Raw genomic sequence first — 15088 nt, 5'->3', positions numbered from 1 at the left:
ATAGCGCAGCACGAACCTATTTTTCTCCTCGTTCTTTTTCGCCCTCGCGAGCTTCCATATGCAGCTGGCAGGAAGCGCAGGTTTAAGCAAAAATATTAAACCACGATATTTATTACAAATCATAAATTCTATTGAACCCAAAACAATGCGACCCAGGAAAATAATGGAAGAAACTAACGAGCGCAATTGTAAAATGTGTACTTAAAAGCACTGTCCCGTCAATCCGCCCAACTAATTGATTATATGAACCTATAATAACATGCATTTCAATGATTTATTACATGAAGAGTTCGCTCAGATTCTTCACATAAAAAATAATTTCGTTTCGTCAAGCTAAAAATAAAAATTTCCTCCAGCAGACTCTCTTCGTATCAGTGACGACCTAAAATGAGAAAGATTCGCGAACGTTGCGGGGGTATCAGATTCATCAGTGTACACGATGTCCCGCTGTACTCGTACTATATAGAAGTCTGGAAATGCAGGTCAAAGCTGGTCAAAGAGCCGCAATAAAGCTTGCCGCTGCACCGCGAGGGCACCAGAGCGCAGCGAACGTATATATATTCACGTAGCACTCGTCTCTGTACACGCGCGATCAGTGCAATACGGTATATTATCATATTTGTATATACATATATATCATGTAGATATGCAGTATCTTGAAAGCTTCAGTATATATCTATATACAAAAATAAAACCACGGCGGTGCAACGACCGAATGAAGACGACGAACCTCGACCACGTCGAAGAGGAGCGTGCGCGCTCTATCTCGTTCTATTCTTTTCTGACTAAATCTTCTCTCGTATGCTCGCCTGTTGGTTTGCAACTTCTCGAGAGGAGAGAGTCCACTGTGTTCTTATACACATACATACGGCTCCCTTGCGATCAATCACGCGATGACCCGAATTCTACATTCGACAATCCGAAATACTGGAACATCGTCGAACCTGCTTTCTGCTTTTCGTCCGTTCCGGTGTATATCTGTACGTGTCCGTCGTCCCTCGCTCGTACTTACCTCCGCAAATCGTGTCGGTCCGATTGTAACGATCCCGCGCCTTTCTGCAGTTTCTGCCATTGCTCGACACTAGCGCCAACAAAGTGCCGGAAATACTCGAGAAGGACCAACAGGACACGAGTCGGGAATTCATTTGCAACTTCAGCGCCTTTTTGACACTAACGTGAACTATTAAATCCTTTCAAGCGTCCATATGCAAATTTCCGGTTCATCGACGACGTATTCGATGTTCGAGCGATTCACTTTCAACCTCATAGCAAAAATTTAATGCCTTCGGAATTTATGATGAATGCTAATGAGTATTTTCGTCATTAGACACGTGAAAAACTTTCAACCTAATTAAGCGGCGAGCACGAAAATAACAAATAATATTTCACGAGTTATAGAGTCTGGAAATCTAATATGTACAGATTCTTTCAAAAACATAACGAACGGTAGAAAAAGTCCCACGGAATTCTTATCGCTCGAAACATGACAAGAATTGACGAATTTCGAACGCATCTACAGTCGAAGACGATAGCGTATCACCTATTTTTTGTGTGCTACATTTCAACTGGAGAGCTCTCGAGTTTTTTCTCAACCTTGCATATAGCAAATAAATTTTTTGAAGCGTGTCACGCACGCACTCGCAAAACACTTGCACGTACGAAACGAACATTGAATCACTCGAAAGAATTGCTGCGCGAAATTTAGCAAAATTTGTGAGGAAATTAATAGCCTTGTCTTTGAGTAGAATTTTTTCATGCCTGGCCAAGACTGCGTGGAGGAAAAAGAGAATAAAAAAACGACCTTCATTAATTTCAACACCCCAATGTGCGCGGTGGTGAAAATAACGCAATTTTCTTTCACAACGTTTACGCCCCCACTGAATGAGCGCACCCGAATGCTAAGCTCCGATATAAATACTTCTGTCACATACTCACGCGTGGAACGGATACAATTTTTCTCTTCACACGATCACACACTAGAGAAAATAAAAGTTCAGAAAAGAAATAAGGTCGTGTTTATTTGTAGAGGAAAAAAAAACTGTCAGGGAGCATCCTCAAGAAATCGCGAAACAAGCCCTACGTTTTTTAACATCCGACATATAATTTTCTCTTCTCCTCCTTATTAATAAGGAATATCTCGTTTGCTTTTAAAAAACGAGAATAATGGGATTTGTGAACTGATACGAAATTTTAGAACAATTTTGTACCGATGACATCGCTATGAGAAAAAAAAAACAAAAATTATGTTGGAAAAAGAATAAGAAATTTGGCTCTTGTATTGTTTCGTGGACCAAAATGTACTTTTTTTTCCAAAATCGTACAGTCGCGGTCAGACGCATTTTTCCGTTGGTTCCAGTGCTGAGAAATCGGGTCACCAATACTGGGGACAGTGCTGCTTTACTATTGATCTAGAAACGTCAGCATGACCTTTGGACAGAACGCATGGAACGAATATTAGTAAGCCTTCGCTCAATTTCTTTCTAAGTGTATTTTTCGTACGAGCAATTGTTCACTAATGTTTCACCTAATTGAAGCTCGATGTAGAGTGCAAGCATGATAACGTGGATTGGAACGTCACAGTTCGGGCCTTTGGACAGCCACACTTGCTTCAAGATCTCTCCGGATTTGTTGAGTTCTCCACGAATCGCATAAGCCACTGCCAAATTGTATTTTATAATGGATTTCGCTGTTTGGAGGCTCGATGGAAACCAATCTGTGAAAGCATGAGAGAATCGAGAAGAAATTATAGGATGATGAAACTACAATTTTGATCATCAACGCTCAGGACTCACCGCTGCTCACACTCGACATGGACTCTTCGCTCTTATCTTTATCCATCGGATCATTGACACAAGGTGTTTGAATTCCTGTGTTTAGATCCTCGATATTCTGTGGCTTCAAGTGTTCAATCGCTTCGTTCATCTTGTCCACGAGTATCAAACTCTCAGCGGCATAAAGATTAGCGAGCATTTTGTACGCGCCTGGTAATTTTTCAATATTAAGCATTGATCTTGCATGCTCCAGAGCAACTAGGTAATCGCCCAAACACAAAGAGACGTAAGCACTCGCTGCAAGTACAGCGATTCTCAGGTTCAAGGTCTGGGTCCACGCTGTTGAAATTTGGGCGGTTGATGGAGATTCTTGACTTGGTCCATCGGCTCCGACACCTGATCCGTTTCCTCCTCCTGGACCCGCCGCAGCAGCTGCAGCTGCAGCTGTGGATTATTCAATTTCTTTAGAAAATACGAACTCTTTATTTCTAAAAATAATAATCAGTGGACATCAAATTTTTTAATTTCTGGAGTTGTTGAAAAAATGAAAAATTGAAAAAAGCTCTCTAGAAAACTTTTTGTTTAACCGATTCCTGAATAGTTTTCTAGCATTATCGTCATTGAAAATTAATATTTTTTGTATCGTAGTTGACTCAATTTGATTGAATTTTTTCGTAAAATCACTGAGGATTGAAGTTTTGATAAAATAAATTTTTCAAATTGTGTGAAATATCGAGGGCAGAGTGAATTTTTACCAAGTCCACCACTGAGCGACATGGAGACACTGGTTGAGGCAGAAACAACCGGACAACTTATTGGCAAACTGCTCGATTCGTCGTCGTTCGCGGGCAACGCAAAAAGTGCGTTTTTTAGACAAAGCATGGCGAATTCCATTGTCGGTTGAGGTATCGCGTACGAAAGGTTCTCAGTGTGGTATTTCGTATCTTTTGATAAGGCCGATGCTAATATGATTTTCCTGTGCCTTCCTGCTCCAATGACCCTTTGTACAAGATCTTCTCGTCGTTTCGCGATGTCAAAATCTACTGCATTTGTCTGAAATATTTCAAAAATAGCTCATAAAGTACGATTCGAGTATTTTCGAAAAGTTTTCCAGTCTCAATAACAAAGACGATCGACATTAAAACTTTCTAGAAATGTATATAAATCTATTACTAATCTGGACGCTTGTGTCAAATTATATTCGTTATGACTAATGAACAAGATTTTTTTCGCTCGATTTTAACATTGCAAATTCTTATACCATTACTCTATTGATACAAATGACGTTTCCGAATGAATACTTACTGGTTTATGACACTGTATACAGCATTCTGCCATACGGAGCCAAAGTTGTGCTCGATTTTGAAGCCTCTGAGCCGCTTCGGTCAAATAATCGAAGGCTTTCATCGGTTGACCAGCATGCAATAACGAGACACCAAGATTGTACATTAATTCGTGATGTTTGTTAGCGTTGAGCGTATAGAGCGGTTGACTCGAAGTTGATTCTGCAATGATACAAAAAATTTGTCAACGTACCAATTTTTTTGTCGTTATTTGAAAATAATGAAGAAATAAAAATTATAATCATTAATTGATCGTACACGCATACCGGTATCTTTCGTTCTTACACTATCCATCGCTCGTTGATTCTCTTCGAGAGCTTTACGCAGATAAAACGCTGCCAAATTTGGTTTTCCATGAGCCTGGTGGATGCAGGCCATGTTATTGTAATAAAGGACAGCTGCTGATTCGCCGCTCGTTCTAAAATAAAGTTAATGCTGTAGCGCAGTTGAGTAATCGGAATTCATCAATTCTTTCGAAAAACAGTTTCTCGTCATTTTTGCCTAAAATTTTTTGCAGATATAAAGTGAAGAAAGGAAAAAAGAGATAGAAAAATTAATGCTTACTTGACATCCAACGTTTCGTTCGTGACGGAATTTAATAATTTTATGGCCTTCTTGTGATTTCCTTTGGCACACTCTAAATTGGCTTTGAGGAAGACAGTCGACAGATTCTGAAAAAAAAAGAAAAAACCAAAGTCAACACATGAGAGAGAATGAGCCGAAGAGTAAATAAGAATGATGTTAACCACTTTAGCTCCAAGCGACATCAGTGTTTTCCATTCTCTCTTGCACAATTTTGGCTGTTGAAGCAACAGGTATATCCTCGCTTTGTATTTCAAAAGTTGGATTCTAAATGCATCAGTCGCAGCATCCAAACTTTCTTTTTTTTGTTCCTTGTGATCCTTGAGTGTGGAAGTTTTAGGCACTATTCCGCCAAGATCTTTCTCTACTGGTCCGCCCAACTTCCCAGATTCTTTGGAAATGAATTGGCTCTCCACGTAATTTACTATCGATAGAGCAGCATCCGGTCTATTCGTAGCTATGTGCAATTCAATTACGAGCAAACACACTTTGTGAGCCAGACTTTCCTCTGAAAGATTCAATCAAAACTCATCAATTCATGAATAACCATAAATGATTCACAATAATCAATCATCCACAAGAGAATGGTTGATTCACTCAAAAATGATTGAATATCGGAATATCAATAAAAAGCAAAGCTACAGTTTTTGAGATGAACCCAATTTTTCCCAGACAAAAAAACCAACTATTGAATTATCATAGTTGGGTACTGCATACAAATTTTCATATGAAAATTTTTAAAGAATAGCAAAAATGAAGAATTTGTCTGGATTCTTTTTGAGGAGCTATGGTAGAATTTTTTTTAAATATTAAAACGTGATATGTAAATTAATCACATAATTGTGAATTATAAAATAGACCAAAGGTTCCATGATTCAAACCAAAAACTGCAATAAAGCTGCATGAGTCAAGGATTAAAAGACAAGATCGTAAAAACGCAAAGTCAATATAAAAGAGTACAGAGTTTTGAGTAACTCACCCATAGGTTCGACAAATGTGAAAAGCCTATTTATTATGCGTAGTGCAGAATCATATTGCCCAGTATGATAGAAAAGTACAGCTTGATTATATCGAACAACACATTTTTCAACATCGTCTATGGCATCTAAAGGAGTATCCGGTGTTGTTGTAGCAGCGCCGCATATAGCATTCAAACTTTTGCCGAATAATTCAGTTTTTTTCAATTCACCTCTGTAATACTGCGCAACAAGTCTGTTGTGCATTACTTTTAAATCTTTCGGTCTTAAAACTTCTAGTTTATTGAGATGCGAAATACATGCGGCGTATGCACCTTTTTGAAATTCTGCGAGTGCACACTGGGCCAATTCGCGTTCAGGTTCGCTTATAACCGCAGCTCCACTGGTTCCCGATGATCCATCTTTACTCGCGGTATCGACGCTTTCGCTCGTTGTTGCCATGATTACTTTTGTTTACACACTGTTTTTCTTATTTGTACAATTATTGGGCTACAAAGAATATTTGTGAGTGACAGTTGCGCGTTGTTCAACACTACAGTCTAAGATACTTGACAGTTGTAAATTGTAGGTTAGGGCTGCTAGCTGCTACACGCGTTTCGAGCATTCTTATTGGTTAACATCACTCATCTGGAAATTTGCGGGGACTTTTGGAGTATAAAAAATGTGTACTGGCGTGAAATATGAAATAATGAAGGTCATAAACCACAGCAGTTACAATAATTCCGGAAGATTCTAAATATCAATGACTACCAAGTCTCTTATCAACGCAATCGATATACGAACTTGAAAATTTAAGATAAAATCAGGATAAATTCTCACGGACTGCATGTAAATAAGATTTTCACATATAATCACTTTTCACCAAACGTATTGTATCGACGAAACGTACTCCGGTAATTTTTTTGTTTGACCGACTTTATTAATATAAACAATTCATTACTACCTGATGTTTTGGACGATTCATCTGGAACATCTATCCGATTTTCATTCCTGATCAGTTTTTCTTATGGAATATTCTAGGCCAAAGTTTTTTTCGGAAAAAAAACAAGGTCTCCGTGTATTAGATTCAGTTCTATAGAACGTGAATAATTTCATTTTATTCCCCTCATTGTTCGTGGTTTCCGTTGCACGGTTCGATATCGAGTATCGGGAGGAGAATCCGATCGCCATTGTTCGTGGATTAACATGGCATCCATGCATGCAGGTACCAAGCTCGCATCATAGTTAAGGTAGCTCAACCCCGTTGAGGCGGATTTATTTCTACTCATCCGATTTCCTAGTGGTTCCGAATCGACTATTTTTCAAAATGGAACGAGCTGGAAATAACGCGTATAAAAGTGTAGAGAAGCGGAAATTTTTATAACTCATGTATTCCTGACAAGATCGAGTTTATTTGTTCCTTCATATTTTCAACTGTTTATTATACAAATATTCGTTATAAAGTTAAAAAAAATTGTAACGAAATAAAAATAACGAATAAAAAAGTGTTGAAAAGCACAAGCTTTAAAAACCAATACGGTTTATATAAAAACCGAATTTGGTCTTGTTCCCATCCGATATGTGCTTTTAACCAATCATTCGAAACTTTTTATCGATTCTCGAGACTGCTGTGTGAACTGGCTTTTTCGCATCCCTATACTCGCTGCGTTCAATTACCTCTCTTTATTTATCTATTGTCGGAAATGTCATATAGAAACTTTCTGACGAGAACTCGTGGATACGAATATCATCAATATCACATTAATCGTTCCGGTATTGTTGAAGTGCATATATATAATTATTCAAGCTTAACTGAACCGAAACTTGTTGCGTTCAACGGTTTCCGCGAACGTAATAACCACACAATCTCTGCTTCTATGTTGAACTATTATATACCGTGCATCGAGATTCATTCCGCATCAGCGTTTTTTTTATGTTCAGACGGATTGACAGGGGCCGGGGGACTAGCGAAAAAGGTAAAAAACCGCCACCCGTCAAAAATTGCAACCCGTCACATTGCGAGTGTTACATAGCACACTAGCGCTGCTCAACACACATCAAATGCAAACGGGTTCTTTTGTACATTTGTGTAATATACAATCGCATGGCACATATCTACACCGATATGAAGAATATATGAGCAATTTTCTGAACGGATATAGTTTCAGCCAGTCAACATAATTGATTCTTTTCAACACTTTTTATCAATTCCCATTGTCAAAATTTTCCTATTCAAAAACCCGAATGAAATTATTGTTCGAAACTTCATTTATTTCACATTTTTCCTCCATTTAGAAAATATCACCGTTATTCACAAAGATTTCATAAAAATAATTCGACTCACCTATTTTGTCAGTATACGCTTTGAAACGTGATAACTGTAGATTCGTTAAAAAGACGGCGATGAACGTCGAGTGTATTGAAGCCATTAAATTAATATTAATGTTTCGATGAAATTTGTTCTATAATTGGAAATCAAAATTCTTTTCATGGTGGTGCAGTCACTGTTTTGTTTATGCGTAAATAATGAACCCTCGGGATGAAGCTTTGTACCGTGGTAAACGCGGGCAAACACGTTGCACGAAGTTTCTACATGTTTTTCACGCCCACCGCAAAACCGGAATCGAGTCGCGCCATTATTATTGAAATTTACTTTTTAGTTCAGTAGTTCAGTACATACATTTATATCCCTCACGCCAAAACCCTCGTGGCTCTTTTCCGCTATCGTAATATGGTGAAAATAGATGAAGAAGAGGTCTGGCAGAATATTTCCGAAGCTACGTAATGGAAGTGAATTTTGCATGATGTTCAAAGTCGATGAATGTTGAATACACGGGGTTTTGATAAAACTCCGGCTCTTTGTTTACTCACCGCTCTTATTCTCGTGTTTGTCAGGTTTACGAAGTCAAGAATTCCTAACTTTCATCCTCTCGTACTTATAACCTTTCAATAAAATATTTATTCCCAACGAAAGCATTGCACAAATCACTCCACGTTTCGAAAACAACCAACCCCACAAGATTCTTTCGGCACAAAAGATTTTTTCCACAACCATTGTTGCAGATTCCTCTACATTCTTAACCTCAAAATGAACAATGGAAAAAAGGCGCGAGTTATTATAACCCCAATTGGAAACTATTTTACATAATCGTTTAGGCTCGGAATATTTTTTTGTATTTTATACGTGACAACACATTCGAAATACGAAAAACGTAGCACAAATGAAAATCACGATCGTAAAAAGTGGAGAGTGTGTCAAAAATTAGCGGTTGTCGAAGAAGCAGGCGCTCGATTTCGTTAACGTTTTTTTCTTTCCTCGTTGTTTTTGCGATGGTTGTATTCACTGTTGGAGGTGAACATATATAATCCAAGTATATATCCCGTAACGGAAATAAGATCGTTGGAATGGATTTTGAAAAAGTCTAAGCGGCACGAAGCGGCGGTCTTCCTCCGTACCGAGACGAGAAGAGAAGAGGTTTTTGTGAGAACGAATAAAATTTATAGGAAAGAAAAATAAAATGTCGACCGCAAGTTCTGTATATCGGTATATATCACATACATAGTTTATGTACATTTACGTCTTTTGCGTTTGCAGCACGACATATATATATGCATATAAGAAGGAGGAAAACGCGAGAGGGAAATTCGTTTGCAAGGAATACGGGAATCATTCTTAAATCCATGATGCATTATTCATTTGTAAAGGAGAGAAGTGAGTGACGAAACGAAGGAGTTTTTGCAGGGCTAGACTACGAAAGCTCTTCCGCTACGACATTTCTCTCTTCTTTTTTTTCGACTAAAGTTCTACGGTCCTATGAGTTTGCTGGCTCTTCCACATTTACCTTTCTACCACCCAACCTCACATCGTGCATATATAACTCCTTCATGGTTTGTTCTTATTCCGTGGCTCTCTCGTCTTAGGCGAATTACGGTTACAAAGAAGAAAAATGAACGTGATTGCATAATATATGCATCGCGCGATGTATTAGCCTAACTTTGAAGACACTGGCTTCGATGGAATCGAATTTTTACTTCGAATCACGGACAGTTGTATTTTTTGAAAACAGGTTTTTTGAGGTTAATCGAATGCGTTCGAAGTTTTTGACGTGAAGAATTTTTTTAGATTTTTAACAATTTCGCGGACACGAGATTTTCCAAACGGATTTTCACTTTATCATATTTTTTATGCTCGAGGATATAATTATCTTCGAAATTATTTTCGTTTGACACAGATGGACCAATTTTGAACATTTTCTGGACAAAGTGGCTCGCAAAGTTTCTGGAAAGAGGAAACTGCTCGTTCAAAGCGTTGACTATACGCCGGGTGCACTGGACACTTTGTACACTCGTGTTAACACGTGTTTTCACACCTTGTCGGCGATGAAACAAATTGTTCTCTTGAAAACCCACACGAGACGCTTGATCTTGGTAATGTGTGTAGCGGTGTGCCTAAAGTGGCATTTTCCAACCGACGCTTCAACGTTTTACCCCAACAGCCCAGAACTACGTTTGAACTGCAACGAAAGATTAATGGAAACATGCTGAATGGAAAATGAGAAACGTCACCGCGAAATCGAGAAAACGGGAGCGAAAGAACGTCAGGTTTACTATTTTGTGTTTATACGACCAACCGTCAGAGGACATGAAACATCGAAATAAAAATTCGTGTGTGAAATATATAGGAAGCGGGTCATGGCGATTCCTTTTCGTCAACAAAAAATTCAACAAAGCATAGTCCTGAATCATATTCGTTGAAAATAATGAAATTTTTCGTAACATAAATCATGATAATTTTTCACATTCCGTCACTCACAAAATGATTCTAGAAATATTTGTTACTATTTTTACTAATTAAAGTCTTTCAATTTATGAAAATCAATGATAATATTATGACTTTTTATTTATGATTCAACGAAAATTGGAATATTAATCGATGCAGTCGCTATTTTTTTGTGCATCAAAATATCAGTGATCTGCGTTCGTGTTTTGATGCTGACGACGTGCTGCTTGTGTACTGTACGCATATATATATGACCCAGGCTCTTCGTTAGTTCGGAAATCCGCCACTGCGCGTCGCATCGTCTCGAGATTATTCTCGTAAGAGGAGCGAGGTCTGGATGGTCTTATAAGCTCGCTCGAGCTGTGCCAAAGCATACTTACCTGGCGCAGAGGTTACCGTGATCAACAAGGCGGTTCCTCCAGGGCGAGGCTCTTCCATTGCACTACGGTCGAGCTGACCCTTGCGAATATCCCTAATGTGGATATCTCGGGCGTATAATTTTTGTTAGTCGGGACTGCGTTCGCGCTATCCCGGATAATCTTAATTCAAATATAACTCTAGATATAAAAATTAGCATTTCTTGCAATTTATGTAGTTTTTATTGTCCTAAGCGATCAGCAAAAGTCGAGTGCATAATAATATTTCCCCTCGCTTCGTCGTACAGAGAGAACACTTGGACTTTTACCATCCTGCGTATTTTGTGTAACAGGTGCTTATGAGAGATGATTGAATTATTCCAATTTGCATTCATGTAATCCAATGACTCCACAAGTTAATTTCGGAACCTACGTATGTACGTACATTGTAGTAATTCAACAAATTTTGCTACTCGAAATGAAATTTCAAAAATATTAATTTGGAGTTAGAAACGATCGACGTCATCAATCCGGCATATTCGCGTATTATTAAGAGTACGGTAGGCTCGAGCTGCTTTTTTTTTTTTTAATGAGAATACTGAATTGGTGAAGCGTATTCTCAATGAAAGTTTCAAACGAAAGTTTTTCAAGGAAAACCAGTGGGATTTCAATTGTTGGTTATTGACGCAGCGGTTGGTATAGTGCAACCACGATCGTTGATCAATCTTAACCTGGGCTTCGAAATAACTTCATGCATTACTGATATAACAGTTGAATAGATAACTGGAATATTGAGAAAATTCAATAGAACTGTCTTCGAGCTTTGATCTCTTCGCCCAATTACCAATGCACATGCTCTGTTTTTTTTTTTTTTTTATTTCAGTTTAACACGAACGAAATACGTTGATTAATCGGGAAATGTGTTTTGCAGCGGTTAATACAACAGCTGATTTTCAAGCACATCGCAATTATTCAACACTATTTTTGTAATCAAAAACAGCATGAGCAAAAGACAATCGAATAATAAATTGTTTTCATAAAATTTAAGGAAGAATGAGTTTGCAGCAAAATCATTGAAAAACAATTAATTCGTTTTCAGATGAATAATCCTGGAAAAAATTAGTTTCACGTACGCAGGAAATACTTTAGTGACGTTTAGTATTATTGCAGGTTTCCGATTTCCACAATTCGATGAAATCGTCGTGGATATGTCCCTCGAGATTTTCCTTGTCCTTTTAATTGTTTCAGTCTATCATCGGGTTTCATAAACAATACTTTTTAGTTGACTGAATTTTATTTAGAGATATTGAAAGTGTGTGATGTGAATTCGTATGCAAATTCTTGCACGTCGGGACATTCGTTTATTTCAATGCATGAGAAATTTGTTTGCTACGTCTGCTGACAGATGTCGTCTAAAACGAAAACTTTCTCGTAAGTAATAGAACCAGCTGGGTTAACTTAAGCGAGCATCGAATAGGGCAAAGCATACTTACCTGGCGCAGAGGTTACCGTGATCAACAAGGCGGTTCCTCCAGGGCGAGGCTTTCCCATTGCACTTCGGTTGAGCTGACCCTTGCGAATATCCCTAATGTGGATATCTCGGGCGTATAATTTTTGTTAGTCGGGACTGCGTTCGCGCTATCCCGGATAATATTATTTCAAACTCAATATTTATTGAATATATTTTCATGTCTTTACTGATAAATTTTCAACATTGCACTTCATAGCACCGAACTCGAATTTTCTAACCAATTGGAAAGGTTGTCTCTGAGTTGTGCAAATTTGCTTAAGGGGGCGGGGGAGGGTAAGGTTCAGAGAGAATCATTTTTCCTAAACTCATGAAACGGTGAATGTTTTTATGGCCCATAAAAATATACCCCTCGTAACAGTGAGGTTCGTCCGTGCACAGTAAAAATTTATGCATTATTGAGAACAGCAGAGTTTCCAATTTTTCATCGAGATTAAAAAATTGTACGGTCGTGGCGTGACTTGTGATTCAAGAACTGTCCATCGATTTTTTGAAAGTTATTTATGGTGTCTCTACTTACACTTTGATGCATCGCGTGGATTATGTAGGATTATTTTAGGACAGTTTATTATAGTTTTTGGCAGAATGTCAAAGGATGTTGGCTCAGTGAATGTGACTTCTGCGTTTGAAACTTGTTTTTTTTTCACAGGTCGATTTTGTTGGAACATCCTTGTTGTACATAATCAAACCGAGTAGTCCCCAATATTCACGTTTTTCAACGCGAAAAATATACGTAAAATTACTCTCATGATTTTCCGGTTCATCGATATCATCCATTGAGTTCATTAGTGCTGTAGCAAATCAATTATTTTTCAAGCAAAAAAAAATCGTTGCATGGTCACTTTTTTAAATGATTTTTCCATCATCTACTTTCTTCTTTCATCGATATTTACAACTTCTAAAAAATTAGTTGCTTCCATAATTTTTGGCGGAGCACAAAGTACGGAAATTTTTAGAGTACGCTCTCAGCAGCCTCAGATCGAGAAGAGGGCAGCGACGCTAGTTCATCAGATAAATAAATATTGCACTTTATACCTTGTGAAAGAGAACGCGTAAGTTTTATTACTTGGACTGAAAATTTAATGAGGTCGGAAAAAAATACGCAATAAAAAGAAAGTAGATTTGAAACAGACTCTCAATCCTGGATATGAAAAAGGATTTTTCTTCATTTACACAATTGATGAACTTTCGAGATTATCTCTCTCTTGTTATCTCTCAATCTTGCTCTGAAATGCTTTCTATCTTCTAGTGCTTTTTAGCTAGTTCGTTGAAATAATAGCGTACCTTAGTAACGTGGATTAAACATTCCAAGCGCATTTCTCTCCAGCCCTTCGCCCGTGCTCAAGTTATTTGTCTGGAAGATCGAAAATTTCGAAATAGCGACGTACACATTACGGGTTTCGGCTCTTAGCAAATTCATATTTCAATTTTATCATACGGTTTTATTCCTGACTGAAGTAGCCTCTGAAAATTGATCGGAGATCGTGCTTCACGAACACGAATTTGCATGAACTTTGTTCCTTGTACTATCTTTACTCGTATAAAACAACGCTGGATTCGAAAACGACCCAATTTGTCTTTTTTTTTCCTTTGTTTAAGAACATTAATTTCTTGCAAAACAGACTTCATTTTAGAATTTCTTCAAGCATTTCGATGGAAGTAGACACCTCGTCGCAGAATTTCCGGTTTGTAAGTTTTTCCCCCGCGTACGAAAAATCAGAGAAATGGGGAGCTCAACGACGTTGGCAGAAATTGTTTGCAAAATAACAATCACTATTTTTCCATACTTTTCGAAGGGTTTCGTATCATCCAGGGCTGAAAATTCCTTCTAACGTTCCCGCCACGCGTTGTCACAGGTCACAGGCAAGCAGGTCCAATGATTGCGCGTTGCCGTGTGCGTGTGGGCTGCGGAAGTTCATCAATCTGCCGCTACGTGTCGCATCCGGTCGAGATTCTTCTCGCAAACGATTCAGCGTCTGGTGGTTATATATGCCCGTGCATACCGTGCTTAAGCATACTTACCTGGCGCAGAGGTTACCGTGATCAACAAGGCGGTTCCTCCAGGGCGAGGCTCTTCCATTGCACTTCGGTAGAGCTGACCCTTGCGAATATCCCTAATGTGGATATCTCGGGCGTACAATTTTTGTTAGTCGGGACTGCGTTCGCGCTATCCCGGATATAATTATTACAATCATAACAGCCATTAGCAATACCTTTGAATTTTTAAGGGGGTAAAATTCGTATTCCTATTTTATCATTTTAAAGTTCGTGCAAATCCTGTGTTTAGTAAAAAAAGCCTGTGTCGCGCACCGTGAGTGCGGGGAGAGACAGCCGCAAATGTCGAAATCGAAATTCTTTTGACACAGTTTGACCAATCAAATATAAAGGCTCTGTCAGCCGATTTTTGGCATCGTCCTGCGCAGGCTGATAGTGCCTTTTTCAATCGGTCAAGCAACTGTGTCAAAGAATTTCGATTTCGAAAATTCCAAGCCAAGTGCACAAAGAGTTCCAAAAATGTGCGGAAATATTTTTTCCTCCTTTAGGGAGAAATCCTCTTCGCAGTTGTTCGAAACTCAGGCTGTTCCCTTGAGCGATCGTTAAGGAGTTTCGCTACAGAAGTCTAAATATTAAGAAATTGATCAAATTTGGTGATAATGTTCTTCAACGTCAAGTGCGAAAATACAAATTTTTTCAAAATTTTCTTCTACCTAGTTATCGAGTAATTACGCATTAAAACAGATTTCTTCTTATGCCCGGAATATATATGGAAAC

General features: G+C 38.3%; 1 protein-coding gene and 3 non-coding genes across 7 annotated transcripts; 3 read left to right on the top strand and 1 right to left on the bottom strand.

Annotated features, from left to right (window-relative positions):
• Positions 1-1998: 1998 nt before the first annotated feature.
• On the bottom strand, positions 1999-6932 carry Not10 (CCR4-NOT transcription complex subunit 10). 4 transcript variants are annotated; one of them, XM_043423855.1, is made up of 10 exons: positions 6617-6932; positions 5676-6162; positions 4861-5204; positions 4679-4785; positions 4381-4532; positions 4077-4276; positions 3527-3824; positions 2793-3215; positions 2525-2713; positions 1999-2427 (listed from the first exon to the last, which is right to left on the bottom strand). In XM_043423855.1, exons 2-10 carry the CDS (start codon positions 6112-6114, stop codon positions 2372-2374), a joined length of 2208 nt encoding a protein of 735 aa, XP_043279790.1. In that variant the 5' UTR covers positions 6115-6162; positions 6617-6932; the 3' UTR covers positions 1999-2371. The 4 variants fall into 4 exon arrangements, with proteins under 4 accessions (XP_043279790.1, XP_043279796.1, XP_043279803.1 ...); XM_043423861.1 differs by lacking the exon at positions 6617-6932 and having other exon boundaries at positions 5676-5895; positions 5988-6120; XM_043423868.1 differs by lacking the exon at positions 6617-6932 and having other exon boundaries at positions 5676-5908; positions 5988-6100.
• A 3872-nt stretch (positions 6933-10804) lies between these two features.
• LOC122405655 (U1 spliceosomal RNA) lies at positions 10805-10966 on the top strand. Its single transcript, XR_006259803.1, has one exon. It is a non-coding gene; the product is annotated as a U1 spliceosomal RNA (small nuclear RNA).
• Positions 10967-12273: 1307 nt separating this feature from the next.
• Positions 12274-12435, top strand: LOC122405654 (U1 spliceosomal RNA). Its single transcript, XR_006259802.1, has one exon. It is a non-coding gene; the product is annotated as a U1 spliceosomal RNA (small nuclear RNA).
• Positions 12436-14330: 1895 nt separating this feature from the next.
• LOC122405646 (U1 spliceosomal RNA) lies at positions 14331-14492 on the top strand. Its single transcript, XR_006259795.1, has one exon. It is a non-coding gene; the product is annotated as a U1 spliceosomal RNA (small nuclear RNA).
• The last annotated feature ends 596 nt before the right edge of the window (positions 14493-15088 follow it).

This window comes from Venturia canescens, chromosome 1 (assembly GCF_019457755.1).
Source record: "Venturia canescens isolate UGA chromosome 1, ASM1945775v1, whole genome shotgun sequence".
Classification (NCBI taxonomy): Eukaryota; Metazoa; Arthropoda; class Insecta; order Hymenoptera; family Ichneumonidae; genus Venturia; species Venturia canescens.
This window is presented reverse-complemented; position numbering and strand designations above follow the sequence as displayed.